The sequence below is a fragment of the Arvicanthis niloticus genome, chromosome 24, assembly GCF_011762505.2.
Source record: "Arvicanthis niloticus isolate mArvNil1 chromosome 24, mArvNil1.pat.X, whole genome shotgun sequence".
NCBI classification, from domain to species: Eukaryota; Metazoa; Chordata; class Mammalia; order Rodentia; family Muridae; genus Arvicanthis; species Arvicanthis niloticus.
This window is the reverse complement of record NC_133432.1, coordinates 41,493,627-41,510,868: the sequence shown is the minus strand read 5'-3', so window position 1 is coordinate 41,510,868 and position 17,242 is coordinate 41,493,627. Positions and strand designations below refer to the sequence as shown.

Sequence of the window (17,242 nt, the reverse complement as noted above, 5' to 3'; positions counted from 1 at the left end):
CTTGCCGCCATGACAGTGTACAGACAGCGCATCTTACAAGAGAGAGACATCTGAGTGGTCTCTTGCAGATCTGTACAGGGGTTTAAGACAAGCAAACTTTGCTGTCCACTGACAGCATATGAAGAGGGAGAAATGGAGGGAGCACATGTGACTTACTTAGTACAGACCACCACCTACCTTGGGATAGACCCAGGGCTGCACTGCGGGTGCATGAGGACTTCAGAAAGAATAGGTTTATGCAAGATAAGTAATGCCAAAGCCAGAAAAGGTCTACCAGCCAGCAGGGTTATAGAGAAGGTCTTTTTGTCTCTCTTCTCTTCTCTTCTCTTCTCTTCTCTTCTCTTCTCTTCTCTTCTCTTCTCTTCTCTTCTCTTCTCTTCTCTCTCTTCCCTTCCTTCCTTCCTTCCTTCCTTCCTTCCTTCCTTCCTTCCTTCCTTCCTTCCTTCCTTCCTTTCTCTTTCTTTTTTAAGCACAAGAGGATTTGAGTGGGGTTGTTTCTTTCTGTTTGACTTTTGAGACAGGGCCTTGCTATTCCATACAGGCTGGCTTCAGACTCTCTCTCTCTCTCTCTCTCTCTCTCTCTCTCTCTCTCTCTCTCTCTCTCTCTCTCTCTCTCTCTGTGTGTGTGTGTGTGTGTGTGTGCGCGTGCGTGTGTGATATTTTCATCATCCTTTCAGCAGTTGGAGGACATCTGGGCTGTTCCTGTTTCCTACTGCTCCTCCTGAATCAGCCTTCCACATTAAATGTTTATTTTAAACGTTTATAAATAAACGTTTGGTGTGGTGTGGTGCCTGGAGTCCCAGCTACTCTGGAAGCTGAAACAGCTGGGCCTAAGAGTTGAAGACCAGCATTGGCAACAAAGAAGACTCTTCCTCAAAATAAATAAATAAAAGCAAGTTTGTTCACGGAAGGAAAAGTCTCTCAGTCTAATTTTTCAAAATTAGTCCCATTACAATAAAATGATGTCTTTTGATTTGAAATTTTATAATCTGTGTGACGGGACCTGTGTTCTGTGGGATGCTCCCCTCTGAACTCCAGGATAGGCACAGACGACACCCAAACACCTACAGCCAAGCACAAGCCAAATGCAAAGAGAACCTTTATTAAGCAAGGCAGAGAGACAAGGTGGCTGAATCTGAATTACACAGAAACAACAGTAAATAGTTTTGTAAGTGTTAATTTTAAGAGGAAAAGGGGTAGTTCTGTCTTAGAATGAGCTATACTGTGCTGGTAAGATCTGATTGGGTGTTTTAGTTAGGTTAGCCAAAATAATGAAGTCTGGTTGCTGGACCTTGGTGTTCAGTCTCAGGAACGAGTCAGTGACCAAGTATGGGCCAGACCTTGATAAGGAGCTTCAGGACCGAGATCTAACAGCTGAGCAGGGGGAAAAGGGTGAAGGGCAAAACCTGTCAGTGCCATGTTTGCCATGCTCAGGCCTGTGTTGGTCATGGTCCAGCCTGCTAGACCCCTTCACTCTGTCTCAGAAGAAAGGGGGCAATTTATAGTAACCAGATGAATCCACGAGTTTAAAGAGTCAGGTTTATGTCTCCTGAAAAGAGCATGATGCATTTATAGGTTTTAGTAAGAAAAAGAGGTCAAATATCTTAAACAACATACTAGGAGTTTTTAAAAGTACCTCTAAGGTGTATATAGTATATGATTTAAAAATAAGCTTGAGAAACAGCCTATTATTAGACAAGCTTTTTTTGTTTGTTTGTTTTTTCAAGACAGGGTTTTTCTGTGTAGCCCTGGCTGTCCTGGCACTCACTCTGTAGATCAGGCTGGCCTGGAACTCAGAAATCCTTCTGCCTCTGCCTCCCAAGTGCTGGGATTAAAGGCGTGCGCCACCACTGCCTGGCTTAGACAAGCTTTTAAAGTCAATGAAAGCACTGCCTGATGATCCAGAAGGGGCAGGCATAAGTTAATTCCAGAGGAGGAACATCAGGGGACAGGGCGTGTGACCACACTCATGTGGCTCCCTTTCTGAGATCCTCCTTCCCGGCTAACTCCATGTCTAATGAGCATGGCAGATGTCTGCTCTAGTCCCACTGCGTGTACAAGTTCATAGATTCTGTGTGTGGGGTTGGAGGGTGACTCAGCCATTATACAGAGAACCTGGCTTTGGTTCCCAGCATCTACATGGTGGCTCACACAGCTATAATTCCAGAACCAGGGGATCCAATGTTCTCTTCTGGCCTCCTCAGGCACTGCAAGCATGTGGTATGCAGACATATGTGCTGGCAAAATACTCACATGTAGAAAAGTGGGAAACGGTTCTTTTGCATTAGCCTAGGAGACTAGTCTTGCTTAGAATCAGATTACTGATCTAAACACCAAAGTCAAACTCTACAAAGCATACAGTGTTAGAGGTGAGAAAAAGCAATAGCCATATTGATTTGGGCATACTGAGTGAAGTGAGAGCTTCAAGGGTGAAGGCTGCAGCTGAAAGTAAGGACTCTTCCCATCGTTCCAAAGGAAGCAAGCACGAGAGGCACCGGCACAATGACTGCAGGCCAGGGAAAAAACACTTGGCAAATGTCTAAGGAGCCATTGGCCACAGACTCTTCCCTGACGGACATAAGGCAGCAGCTAACAGAGGAACTGGTGAGCCAGGAGCAGTAAGTATACTAACTACAGATTAGTCTCTAACAGGAATTATTACATTCTACACATTTAAAGATCATCATTTCCTAAAGAATTCACGATCATTCCACTCAAAGTGACAATTCCAAACAAACAGTCAATGCAAGTGTGCGCAAGAAAACTTTGCCAATGCTTTGTAAACAAGGCCCTCCCTGCATAGAGCCGCTCCCTCAGCCCAAGCCATTGGCTTGCTTCTTCTGTACCACCAGTGTAAGGCTAGGTAACCCAAAGCCAGCAGACTCTATGAGTGTCTCTTGTTTCTCAACTACGTTTCTCTGTACCTTTAGGCATTTTTTGTTTTGTTTTGGCCTTTAAGTGAAGATTTCTCTGATTAAAAATTCCAGATTGTTTTTAATTTCAGAAATTTCTTCATATTTCATAAACAAAACTCCCAGAAATGGATGAGCTGACCAATCACGCAGACCCGAACTCAACCATCCACTTTTCGTACTTCTCCAGATCTGCCGCAGAGACAGACTTGGCGATTTTCTTAAGCGCCAACTCCAAGTCCCCTCTGGTGACAGGCATCTGCAGCTCCTCCTTGGACAGGGCCCGGATCTCTTCTGGACTCAAGCCATTGATGCGTCGCCTCATGGCCATCAAAGAAGCGTCCCTGGAATCACAGGCGGAGGAGTCAGCAGCCATTCCTGCACCTGCTCTCAGCAATGTTACCACAAACGTTGTATTACAATGTTACCACAAACATTCGGAGGACCGAGTTATATGTGCTTTCCTTATACTTCTTAGAAGACTCCAGTCACATCCTGAAGCTTCAGAAGAGATTCAAAACCAAAACCAAGCTGGGGAGATAGCTCAGTTAGAATCCTGCTGGCTATCTAAGCATGAAGACCAAGGGTTCAATTCCCACTCCACCCCCCCCCCCCAAATTCTGGGTATATTGGCACATGCTTGTCATTGTAGGCCTGGGAAGGTGAAAACAGAAATCCCTAGGGCCTGTTGGCCAGCTATCCTAGCCTACTTGACAATCCTAAGGCCACTGAGAGGCCTTGTCTCAAAATCCAGGGTGAGGCCAGGGATAGTGGTACACAGAGTTAGCCCAGTAACCAGAAGGTAGAAATAAGCAGACTTCTATGATTTTGGGTCTAACATTGTTTACATAGCCAGCTAGAGATACACAGTGAGACCCTGCAAAACCAAAAAGAAACCCACCCCTATTTATCATATAGATATCAAAATCAGATAGCCAGCACCTGAGAAACAACATCTAAGATTGATCTCTGATCTCCAAGTGCACACATGCGCACAGGCATCTGCACACATTCATACACCTGCAAAACACACACACACACACACACACACACACACACACAGAAACAGGATAGGAGTTGGGAAGTACACGTTATCACAGAGGCCTGGGGCGAGCTCAGCTAGTACCCAGTTTTCTTCTCTGTGCCTCAAAAACAGCCTAGAAGTTTAGGAAGAGGAAATCAATTTTGGAATACAGAATTGCAGACTTGGAATGAACATTTGGCTAATGTTAAAATGATTCAAGTCTACAGCCAATAAGTCAGTGTACAGCCTGGGCAAATGGAGTAAAGGCAGGGAAGTGAGCGACTCCATACACAGGTTGCCTTGGGGATGTCTGTGGGACGCTTCTCCTGATCAACTGTGTTCTCATCAAGACCTACCAGGGAGGACAAGACAGTCTCACCTTCAGGTCTGCCAGTGTTTTACTACAGAGACTGTGTTACTTATAGTGAGCATGAGGCCTGTAGACTCAAATGCACCCACAGAAAACACAGGAGAGGAGATGCTAAAGCTCTCAGGGAGAGCCAGGAGCCCAGGATGCAGACTTCTCCATGTAAGAGCTAAGTTCTCGGTTTCCAGTGATGTAGCTACAATCATGAAGTCCTTAATGTGGAAGGAAACTGAAAACTGTCTCTTCCATCAATGAAACCGGTCAACTTTGTTCATCCTCATGTGGTCCAAATTTGCCCAATAAAGCTACACGCTATTGCTTCCGTGGCTGGGCTCCACCCTAAAGCCGATTGGCTAGGGGCTGCTCAGCTACTGTTGCCAAGTAAGACACAGTATTTCTGTGGAGCACTTGACCAGCACTCGCAAAACCCTAGCAAAACCCTAAGAGAGTGTCCGTAATCTTAGCATTTCTGAGACAGAGGCAGGAGGAGCATGAATGTACAGACAGTCGGGGCAACAGAGGACCTGGTATCAAGAATTGAGCAAGAGAAAGCAAAAGCCATCATATTATGTATGTGTTTGTCAAACCATCAATCAAGGTGTAGATTACGGGGAAACATCTGTATTATATTACATGTGTATGTCTTTAGAGCTGACCATTTGTGCACTGCATGCAAGAAGACTGTCTCTCTGCTCTCAGCATTCCTTGGCTGTCTGCTTTTCTCTGTCTAGGACTCCTGAGCTTGGCGGCCTGGGTGTTAGCATGGCTGCTCCTGTTTACGTCTAGGCAGTCAGGTCGGCGAAAGGAAAGTGAAGGGAGAACAGTGTGGTAATTATATTATAATGTCAAAAAATAACCTTTTAAAAAGAAAGAAAGCTACTTGAAAAGAAAAAAAATAAGTGCAAGCCTCCAGGAAACAGGGTGCTACCTTCAGGTTTGAGGCTAATGCCACTGATGGTAAGACCAGCTATCCTGCACACATAAAACTGACGTGGGGGCTCAGCCACAGGTCACCGAGACACACCTGCAGATGTTAGTGATGTCAGCGCCCGAGTAGCCCTCAGTCTTGTCTGCGATGTCCTCCAGGCAGATGTCAGGATCCAGCTCCACCTCCCGAAGGCTGATCTTCAGGAGCTCTGCTCTTCCTTGTGCTGTTGGAAGATGAAATGTCTCGTGTAAACTTACGACTCCTGTTGCTGAGGGATCCCATTCTAACATCCAGGAAAGGAAAGCAGAGTAAAGAAGAGACCTAGCCAGCGAGGCCCCCAGCACTTCTCTTTGCCACACAATGCAGCCTCTACTTTCTGTATGTGGTCGCTGAAACCTGGTGGGACTTTATTCTCCTTATAGATGCCAGATGCCTACTGTGAGAACCACAGCTCTGATAAACACTGAAGATAAACACTGTCTTCAAGCACCAGAACCGCTTCTAAATAAAAACATCTGGGGGACGCAGCGGCAGCTCAGCAGTCAAGAACACTGGCTGCTCTTGCAGAGGTCCTGGATTCAATTTCGAGCACCCACAAGCGGCTCACACCATCTCCAGTTCCAGGGGATCTGACGCCCTCTTCTGGCCTCTGTAGGCATTGCAATGCATGTGGTTCTAATATGTGCTGGCTAAATACCTATACACAGAGAATTACTTTTAAAATAGAGAAACTATTTGGCTTAGTTTCTCAAAAGAGACAAAACGGAGTGTAACTTCTCAGAATAACCATGTTCAAATGTTAGAATGACAGATTTAAGAAGCTCTTGTCCATGGTTCAGAAAAGCTTCTAAGGCTTTGCAGTGAGCGCAAACAGCTCCAGGGTGAAGCTTCTACTTAGAGCACTAGTCCAGGGGTACTTGGTGTCAGCACGGTCTCCTTCCCATGCTGGCACAGACATTGTTCTATGCTGAGCCACTTGGTATTCCGTTGCTGTAGTTTGAGGTAGACCTGCTTGAACAAAACACTATGACAGGCCATGACAGGTTTACCTGGGTTTCTCTTTTCTAAGATACAAAATAAAGTTAATTTTCCTCAACTATTATTTTCAGAAATTTTAAATATACAGGAAAAAATTCTTTACATCTCTTCACAATTCACTGGGGACTAACAGTACCACTTGAATTCCTTATATCACACACACACACACACACACACACACACACACACGTGAATTGAGAGCTGGCTGCAGGTACCATTATACCCACTTGCTCATGAGCACACATTTCCTGAGAACAAAGACATATATGCATACTTTTCACTATTATCAGGACATACAACAGCAGGGCCTCGGTAAGTACCTGAAACACAATTCAAAGTGCAGTGTCCCTGTCTGCCCAGTTTCCTGGCATCTACCCCATTACATCCTAGGTTCACACCACACTTCAGAATTGCCTGTTAGAGTCCACCCCTACCTGTTTATCTTTATTAGTTTTATCTTTCATGACACTTACAATTCTTCCCCCAATTCCTAACATCAAAGCATTTCCACAAAATGTCTGAAGAGGCCTGTTTACAGAATGGTTAAGACCGAGACGCTCTGGAAGCGCAGCGCGGTGGGAAGAGTCACTGCTGTCCATTTGCATGACGGTCTGCAGAGCGACAGCATCCTGCCTGCCGTGAGACTCTCTGGAGACGAACAGATCAGTGGGACAAAAATGGGAGCAAGGCAGGTGCTAGGTTCCCAGTGATGGCAGTTGGGTTGGGCAATGAAGAAAAGCAAACCTATCCTCATGGAAAATGAGATCCGGTTTCCCCCATACTATACACAAAAGTCAGTGCCAATGCATTACAAGTAAAATAAATGTAAAATTCTACTATTTCAGGAAATAACTAGGAAGCCAGTTAATGAGCTCGGGGAGCACTCTCACGATACAGGCTTTTACAGAGGAATGCTGGGGCCGCAGAGACAGCTGCTCAGCAGATAAACCATTCACCATGAGAGCACGAGGACCCGAGTCTGGATGCCTAGCACCCACATCAAAGTCTGGGAGGGGCAGCATGAACCGTGGTCCCTGAGCTGCGAGGCAGACACGGGTCCTGAGGGCTCACTTGTCAGCTGGCCTAGTCAGTCAATGAGCTCCAAGCCAGTGAGAGACCCTGTCTCAAAAACTGAGGAGGGGGACAGAGGAAGACACCCAACACTGACCTCTGGCCTCCAGAGGCCTGTGCACAGCACTCATGCTCACGTGATCACACGCATGTGGCTATGCACACACACCACACACACACACACAATGGAAGCACAAGGGAAGCTACCGTGTAGAACACGCTTGAATTGGGGACTTCTATTATATGCCCCCAAATATTCTTATGCTGAAGTTCTAACTCCAAGTCCTTTGGAGTTTGACTGCACTTGGTGACAGGTTTTTTAAAAGACCTCAAAAGAGGTCATGTGACTGTGCCCTAACCCAATGTAACCGGTGTTCTTACAGAGACGTTAGAGCACAGACACACTCAGGAGGGAGGTCACATGTGGATACCAGAGGAAGATGGCATCTACTAAGAGAAGCGTCTTGGAGTGAAAGATGTCTACACAGCCTTGATCCTAAGGAAAGCTGAATAATCCTTTGCTTGCTCAGGTGACTAAACAGCAGTAATTGTGAGGGACATACGCTAGTCTACACTATTGGTGATTTCCCCCACAGCCTTGGAGAAGACCTGTACCACAGCATTACTGTAAACAGCAGCTTCAGCTCCTTTCCTTGAGCCTGGACAGCCACTTTAGAAGGAAACACGGTCTTCCCCTGGGTCTACAGATGTCCCACGACCAGGATAGGATGAGAAGGCCTGGCATCTGTCCCTTCATCCTATGTCTGTCCTCCTGGCTAGCTTATCCTCTGGGCAGATTCTACTCACCTTGCACGTAGACAGAGGCTAAGTACTAGAGAACTGTCTTGTCCTCTAATTCAGAATTAATCTGACAGAGATGTGCCTAGTCTCTCATTCCCCTTCACCGTAAAGTTCCCTACCAGCCACAATGACCACCAAAGGAATGAGGAGAGGTGGCGCCTGCAGGACCTCTGCCCAGGACTGCCACGTTCCTCCCTGGGTTCCTCTCTCCTTTGTCACTCCTCCCCTGCATGTAGAACCAGCTCTGTGGTAGAGAAGCTGGCTTTAAGCAGAGTTTCCTCTTCTCTATTATCCCATTGCTAAATAACAGGTTTTTTTTGTATCTCTGACACTCAACGTGTGAGAGAGATCTACCACGGCATGCACCCCACACCTTCCATGACACCTTTGTCTTGGACTTGTGACTTCGAGAACCGTGAACAAGTGGATTTCTGTTCTTTGATGTAACTATGCTATAGTACTTGCCATAGCACACTAAGAATGAACACAATAGAACAGCACACGGTTCCAGAACGGAACGACATCTGCATGTGGAAACGTGCTGAGCAAAAGCAGCAGACGAACTGAACTCGTGTAAAATTGCAAAAGAAATAAGACTGTTTGGAAATATATTATTAAGTGATACAATTACGAGAAAAAACAATAAATCATTTTTATAAAAGGAACGACGGTGGTTAGCAGCGGGCCTGGAAGGGAGTGTGCTTGGGAGGACACTCTGGGGACTGCTGAGTTCTGAGGATGTCCTGTCTCTTTCCTAGAAGTGGGGACAAGAGCATTTGACTTGCCAGTTACTGAATAAACAGAGAAAGCTAATAAACGATTCGGCCCCAAGTTCACGCACACACAGCCGAGAGAGACAAGCCAGCGTGAATCGTCACAGTGGGGAGATAACAGGCAAGCATTTTCCATTGCTTGGAAGAAGAAAAGAAAGGGCACAACTCGGAACTCTTTGCTCCCAGGTACTGGTTCTGGACATGGAAATGAGCCTGGGGGCCTTTGGGACAAACACGCTCAGGTCACTGGCACAGAGTTGTGACACAGTCAGACAGTCATGATGGCTGAATCTCTAAGTGAAGTCACTTCAGCTACTGCTCTAAGTAAGATCATCTCATAAGCTCAACCAGTAATTAAGCACTACTATAAGAAAAGGAAATGTGTTTAAGTAATAAGATTATCAAAAGTAGAAGAATAAAAGTGACAGTCGAGGCAAGTGACATATGGCAGGGCCTGTGAGATGAAATTCTACCAACTAATTACATCAGCCAGCCTGGAGGCCAAGTCACAGGAGAGATCAAATAATATGTTATAGAAGTACAGTTTCAAAATTCATAGGCAAGACTTCCCTTTCTACCCATGGAGAAACAACTGACAGGAGACCTGCCCTCCTATGGTGAACAACTATAAACTTAGGCGAAGTCACGGAGGCCTAGTGTTTTCATGTCTCAGGGTTCACCTGCTTGTATGGCTATGACCCTGTGTGTGCAATGCCTGCGGAGGCCAGAAGATAGCTTTGAATCCCCTGGGACTCCAGTTACAGATGGTTGTGAGCTAGCATGTTAGCGCTGGGAATCAAACCAGAGTTCTCTCAAAAAGCAGCCAGTGCTCTTAAAGCACTGGCCATCTTTCCAGCCCCAAGAATTTTAAGATGAGTTTTTTCTTAGTTTTGCCTCTGAGTGCCAGCAGGAACATCCTTTATAGGAAAGTAATACCCAGATGTGCTACAATATAACGTGTATGATATAAAACCCAGATGTGCTACAATATAACGCATATGATATAAATCACACAATGGATTAAGAAACAGAAAAATGCAAATGGATCAAGAAAACTATAAAACAGTGAATAGAAACAGGGTTGTCTAAAGGGCAGAATGGCTAACATAAAGTAGGAAGTGACAGTCTAGTTTTGAGTAAACGTTAAACTGAAGCAAAGAGGCCTGAAATAATGTATTAGTCTTACAGTTTCCGTGAATCAGGAATCTAGAAGCAGCTTATCTAGAATGTCTGGCTTAGGGTCCACAGTGGCTGGGACCAAGTGCCCAAAATGGAGATCAGTATTTAACTTGGTGACTTTGACGATAGCAAAGCACCTGCTCCACAGTGTGGCTGGCCCTCACCCCAGCTGAAGGCTTGGATAGTTAAAACATTGGCCTTGTCCAGAAAATGGGAGCCTGGAGGCAGACAGGCTTCTGGCTTAACTGCCCATGGCATCAGCTCTTCCCGTGGACTTGCCAGCCTCTGTGACTTCATGAGCCATACCCTGAATTATTCTATCCAACAATCTCTCTCTTCCTCTCTCCTCTCTCACTCCTTCCCACAACCCCACCAACAGCCAGACAGAGAAGCAGACAGACAGATACACTCTATTGGTCCTTTTTCTTTGTCTGACCTAGAGCATACCCTAGTTTCCTTCCATTGCTGTGATAAGATATTGGCTCCCATTTCCAGGTCACAGTCTATCACTGAGGGAAGTCACAGTAGGAACTTAAACAGGAGAGCAAAGGCTGGACCGCTCAGTACTCAATACAGTACTGAACATTACCTCCAACCAGGGAACTCACTCACAGCTGAGAGCTACAACAGAAACATGGAGGAAAAACCACTTGCTACCTGCTACCCACAGTAGACTGGTCCCACCTGCATCAACTAATAACCAAAACAACTCCCCACAGACATGTTCACAGCCCAGTCTGATGGAGCCAATCCATTGAGATTCCCTTCTCTAGGCTGTGTCAAATGGACAGCTAAAGCTAAGCAGGACAGAAAGTACTTGTGCGGTGGTACTACAGGCCTGGACTAGTCAGTCTAGAAGCAGCTCATTTCTGTGACTGGCAAGATGGTGGCTGTTAGTAGAAGTCTTCGGTTCCTATGTGGGCTTCCCCATGGCTGCCTGAGTAACCTCATGTCATGGCTGCCTGGTCCTCATGAGAAGGACGTCAGCAGAAACTATCCTTTCTCTGACCCAGATTCAGAAGTCCTTAGCATCACTTCTGTGGCCCTGATCTAATTCACAGGTCACATGAACAATGCAGGGAGAGAACTGCAGGAGTTAAAGGGAGGAGAGACATGTGGACGAGACCACAGGGAGGCAGGCATCCCGGCAAAGCCTCTAGTGGACGAGACAACAGGGAGGAGTCCCAGCAAAGCCATGAACTATTTAAAAACTGGAAATGTGAGGCCTAAAATGGATACTCACAGGACAGATATAAAGCAGCAAAGAGATGGCGGAGGAAAGGGTCAGTGGACAGAGATGGATGGAGCCTATGAGGAAAACAGGCTAGAGGAAATGGCCAGCACCCCAGTGACAGGGGCAGTAAGACCAAAACATCTAACACACATGCAGGATAAAGAAAAGAGAACGGCATGTACCGGTCAACTACTGCAATACGAAGGGCACTGTCTTAAAAACAGTAGAGAGGACAGTGACCAGCCGGCTGCTACAGCCAAACGTGCCGGAGACAGTAGCACATAGGCCACCAAACACCCAACTGTCAGTTCGTTCACAATGACCCTAAGCTAGAAAGACTCTAATATCAACCAACAGGGAATGGAGGGACAGTCTGTGACATGTTCACACAGTGAAACAACAAAAGCAGCAAATCAGCTCAGTGGGGAAGAAGGAAGGCGGACTGGGAAGGGCTCAGGATGCTTTTTCTGGAGAAAAGTGGCAGTGCTTCTTGGTGTGTAGTTTCATGGTGGCTGGCATACAGCTGCCATATCTCAGACTCTTAAGGGGATAAGTTTATTGTGTCTAAGCCAATTCTCAGTAAAACTGATTTTAAAACAAAGAATTAACCAGAGACAGAAAGACACACCTCAACACACAAGGGGACCATGACAGCTGACATCACATTAAAAACAGAGGCTGAGAGTGGCGACAGGACATCAAGTAAGAAACCCTAGCTGCGGTTCCTCTGATGATGGGGAGACAGTGGCTTAACCTCAGCATGGCTTGGAAGCCACATAACAGTTCCAGAAGTAGGCACACTCATTGCATGCACTGTGTGGAAATGGGTAAGAACAGCTGTTGACTACAGCAGTCAGTTCTGACCTGAGCTAACACAGCTCCTGGAGACCAGGAAGAAAGGCCAATTGTAGCTTCCCCGTGGAGGGAATGAGAAGAGGGACGTGTGCACCCCACATTCCAGCTTCCCAGAGCACTGCTGGCTCAGGCTGAACACTGAGGAGGAATCAGCACACTGTGGCCTGAGGGTCACTAACACCAGAACGCCCCGGGTGCTTCAGGAGCTTTGCCTACAGCATTTTGAAAAGAACTTGCACAGCTCCATGGGAGAGTGTCCAGGCTTTTCCCCTGATAGGAAAAAGAAGAGGGGAACTTATGTCTGACTGTGTCTACTATCTGGCATTCAGGACAACTGTCTCTGACTCGCTAGACTGTGGCACAGGTAGAGCTTTCTCTATGAGTTTAACTTCCTCATTTTCTCAAAGTAGAAAAGAGAGGACCAAGTTGAGGCCTGCCTTCTTTTTTAAGTGCAACTGTGAACAGCTGTGACTTTTCACCCACGATGACTTACATGGTCTACACTGCATGCATGTCCAGAGACATGCAATGGAGAAAATGTAGAGAAATTCTACTTTCACTCAGTTGACACAATCTAGTTAGTCTGTAAGATCTGTTGTGGTGACTCCTTATTTCTAACATTGGTAATTTATCTGCTGTTCTTGATTATTCCTCTAGAGATTTTAAAAAAAATTGCCTTGTTAATAATCTATTTTGTATTTCACATAACATTTTTATAATTTATTTTCCCAACATACTGAGCCTAATTTGTTTCACAATCTAAAATAATATCGACTCAAGCGTTCCTTTTTTTTAAAAGATGTATTTATTTTATTTATGAGTACACCGTAGCTGTCTTCAGACACACCAGAAGAGGGCATCAGATCCCATTACAGTTGGTTGTGGTTGCTGGGAACTGAACTCAAGATCTCTGGAAGAGCAGTCTTGAGTTCAATTAACTCTTAACTACTGAGCCATCTCTCCAGCCATCACGCCTTTCTTTTTAATGTACATGTCTATAGACCTTAAATTCACTATGTCACAGCACAATACCTAGTGTGATATATTTTCCTACTAAGATAAAAAATATTTTCTATTTTTCCAAGTTTCATAGGCCCTTTTGTTATTCAGAATTAACTTGTTTAGTAGTAAAATATTTGGGGAATCTAAATAGCTTACTGATTCTTAATTCAATTCCATTACTGTCAAGAATACATTCTGATATATGCCAGTTTTTAAGATTTTTATTAAACTGAGAAAATTCCTTTTAATGGTACTAGAACCAAATATACACATGAAAGAAATAAAAGCCAGCCTACGCATACAATTAACTCAAAGAGAGTCACAGAGCTAAGTATAGTTCCTAAAAGTCAACAGAAGAGGAAAACGTTGTAGCCTGGGGGTAAGCAAACATTTCCTAAAATACAGGAAGCCCTATTAATAAAAAAGAAAAGGAAAAAAAAAAAACCTTGGCAAAAGGTCTTTACCAAATTAAAGTATTCTGGTTATCAAGAAATAACTTTAAGAACATTGAGAAGCAGGGGCTGGAGAGATGGCTCAGTGGTTAAGAGCACTGACTGCTCTGCCAGAGGTCCTGAGTTCAATTCCCAGCAACCACATGGTGGCTCACAGCCATCTGTAACGGATCTGATGCCCTCTTCTGGTACGTCTGAAGAAAGTGACAGTGCACTGAGTACTCACACACAATAAATAGATAAATAAATACATCTTTTTTTAAAAAAAGAACATTATAAAGCAAACTATAAACTAGAAGAAAAAATTATAAAAACGAATGTAAAGAGAATTTATATAAAGTGTGAATAAAATATTAAAATTATAAACTGGGAGGAAACACTACATAAGCTTATGAAAAGGTGCTCAATATCTTAAGTCATCAGAGACACAGACATTTCACATGGACCAGAGCAAATCACAGAAACACTGGTGCCAGCCGCTGTAGGCCAGGCTGCCGCAGAGCTGGCCTTCCTGTTTATTGACGGTGATAATGACGGTGACAATATGACACAGCATGACCACTCAGGTTTGTGTGTTTCTCATAAAGGTAAGTACAGATGCCTTGTTCGAGGTGGGCACAGCATCAGTCTTATAAAGTTGAGCATATGCCTCCCCTCTGACTGACTAATCTATTCATACAATCCCAAAGACCTAAAAACAGGCATCCATAAAAATAATAATAATAGCCAGAAAGTAGAAGCAGCTCACGTGTCCATCAACAGGGGAACCAACACACGGCAGCAGCATCACACAGAGAGGAAACTGATGGCAGATATAGTCACACGTGCTGATCTCAAAGGCATTGTGCAGGACAAGCGTCCCCAGTGACTGTCTGCTGTCATGATGCTGTGTATACAAGGCTTAGCAAGAGAGAAGTGGTCTGTGGTGATGGAGGAGTAGAAATGGAGAGCTGGGTGAAGCCGGGCACACGGGCCTTCTGGGTAACAGAAAGCCCCACATCCTGTCTAGGGTGCGGATTCAACTTGACAACACAGTTCAAAGAACTCATCCAATCATCCACTTAGGATACACACCTTTCATTACATATACATTTATCTCAAGGGAAAAAGATAAAAACAGCTTAAGAAAACTTCAACATACAAGAGGAAATCAATTTTTTCAAAGTACCTAAGACAATTTTTTAAAAATATTTAAATAAGAGTTAGTGAAACCCAATTTGAAAAGTAAGAACTCAAGTGGTACCAAACTTATCAGCACAAACGCTGCAGTGGTTTCTCTGAGATGCGGAGGACGTCACGAGGCCTCTATTTCCATCACTCAGACTGGCCTTCTCACACCACAGAGGTCTTCAAACCAAGTGCCAGTGATGCAGAGATTTAAATAAATAGAAAAGGGTTAGCAGAAATGACGGAAACTTCCAAACCCAGTAAAGGAAGGCGCCGCACCTGTCGGGAGAGGGATGTGGATCCTCTTCTCCAGCCTCCTGCGCAAAGCTTCATCGATGTCCCACGGGAAGTTTGTAGCAGCCAGGACCATCACCATTTTGGATGGATCTTCGTTTTCTAAGGCTCCTCCAACTCCTGGGCACAGGGAGCAGGGAGAGGCTGTCAGTGTCGCCATGATGGCCACTGAAATCCTTTGCCTCAGCCAGCATCTCTAAGTGTTAGCCTCAGCTCTTGGTGAGGCCTCATGAGGCAGCTTCACCATCTCTGTGGCCTCGATAGGGCGGCAAAACCATGTGCCCACACAGAACAAAACTGAGGAGCCGGAGAATTCAACAACCTAGGGCAGGGCTCTTCCCAGTTTCTGTAAGAAAGTGGTGCATAGTGCTTCTGAAGACCTGGAGTCTGGGGTCTACTTAGTCCTTTCATGTTTTCCCTATAAACGGCCACTTTTCTGATTTATTTGGGGGAGGAGTTGGCTTTCTCAAGAAATGAGAACAGCTGAAACACTGCATAGTGTTTTATGACTAGAAGAAGCATTGTCTGCATCTTCACAATTCCAGTTTTAGGATTAAAACCTTTATCAGGGCATGGTAGTGCACATTTTTTAATCCCAGCAACTGGAAGGCAGAGGCAGATGAATCTATGTGAGTTCAAGGCCAGCCTGGTCTATGTAAAAAGTTCAAAGTCAGCAAGATCTACAAAATAGAGAGAATGTGTCTCAAAAACCAAAACAACAACAAAACAATAATAACAAAAACTTTAAGGGTACAGGTTCAGGGCAATGCACAGTGAAATATTATTTCATTCGTAAGCTCACAAATATGATTGTTTATCAAGCAACCCAGTTCAACATGCATAATAAGTAAATCATTACTGAATATCTTAAATCATTCTTATGAGGAATAAATTTCTCCAACTAACAAACAGCCATAAGTAATGTTGAATGAAATCCTGCTAGCTGAATGTGTATCCAGTTACACCCTGGCCCCAACTTTAAATATCTAGTGTTTCCTGTTATGCTTTCCTCCAAAATAAAACATATTACTTCCTTTCGTATATAAGCAGACACTAACATGGACTGACTGAGGGATGGGTATCCTGGCACACAATGTCATTGTTGGTCTCTAAGAGCCTGGCATTGTGTACCATGTGATGTTAAATACCCATCCTAAGTGTAGTGGTTTGAATGAAAATGGTTCCCATTGGTTCCAATGTTTAAGTGCCAGATCTAAAGTTTGTGGAACTATTTGGAAAGAATTAGGAGGTGTGGTCTTATTGGAGTGTGTCTTTGGGGATGGGCTTTGAGGTCTCAAAAGCCCAGACTAAGTTGCAAATGAGATGTAAGCTCTTAAGCCATTTCTCTAGCACTATGCCTGCCAGGCACTCCACCGTGATACTAATGACTAACCCACTGAAACTGTAAGCAAGACCCCAATTAAATGCTTTCTTCTATAAGTTGCCTTGGTCATGATATCTCTTCACAGAAACAGAATAGTAACCAAGACACTGGGTGTCCAAAGCTCACAGATGATCAGAAACAATACTTGCTGGATACTGTAGACACGTTTTCATCTTTTCTTGTGGACTGCTTAAATTGCCTGTTGTCTCTCACACCGCCATCAGAGTGAGCTGACTCCTAGAAGTGCTGTGCCCCTAACTCTCTTCCAAGGCTCCCCAAATGCTTTCCCTCTTTGTCTGGACAATTCTAGCCAGTGCATCCAAGCTCCTCTGCCTCTCAAGCTGCAGCCCCCCCACCCTGACCACTGTGACTCCTACACCCAGAGTTCCCTTCTGCCACAGAGAGGACCACTGTGTGACTTTCTAGGCAGCTGTTTGTCTCTGAAGTAGCAGCTGGTTAGTCTCAAATGTTTGGTCTCAGAACTTTGATGTTGTTAAAAATCTCTGGAACTCTAAAGAGCTATTTTATATGGAGTATGTCTATTAATATTTGCCATTAGAACCAAAATATAGGAAGGCTAGGTGTTTGCTCAGTGGTGCTTGCCTATCAGACACAAGTCTCCAAGTTCTAGCCCCAGCACCATAAGTAAGTAGATAGGTAAGTGGATGGATGGATAGATAGGTAGATAGATAAATAGATAGATAGACAGATGGACAGACTGTTCCAAGTATTAATTCATTGTGAAAAATAAGGCTCCATGA

At 44.7% G+C, this 17,242-nt stretch overlaps 1 protein-coding gene across 5 annotated transcripts in view; it reads right to left on the bottom strand.

Moving 5' to 3' along the window:
• Positions 1–1,086: 1,086 nt before the first annotated feature.
• Positions 1,087–17,242, bottom strand: part of Katnal1 (katanin catalytic subunit A1 like 1) — a 55,887-nt gene continuing 39,731 nt past the window's right edge. For all 5 annotated transcript variants that reach the window (XM_076923888.1, XM_076923890.1, XM_076923887.1 and 2 more), the window contains 3 exons: positions 15,083–15,217; positions 5,328–5,454; positions 1,087–3,256 (listed from right to left, as the gene is read on the bottom strand). In XM_076923888.1, the coding sequence (XP_076780003.1) occupies positions 3,058–3,256; positions 5,328–5,454; positions 15,083–15,217 (461 nt within the window). In that variant the 3' untranslated portion in view covers positions 1,087–3,057. The remainder of the gene's footprint in view (positions 3,257–5,327; positions 5,455–15,082; positions 15,218–17,242) is intronic.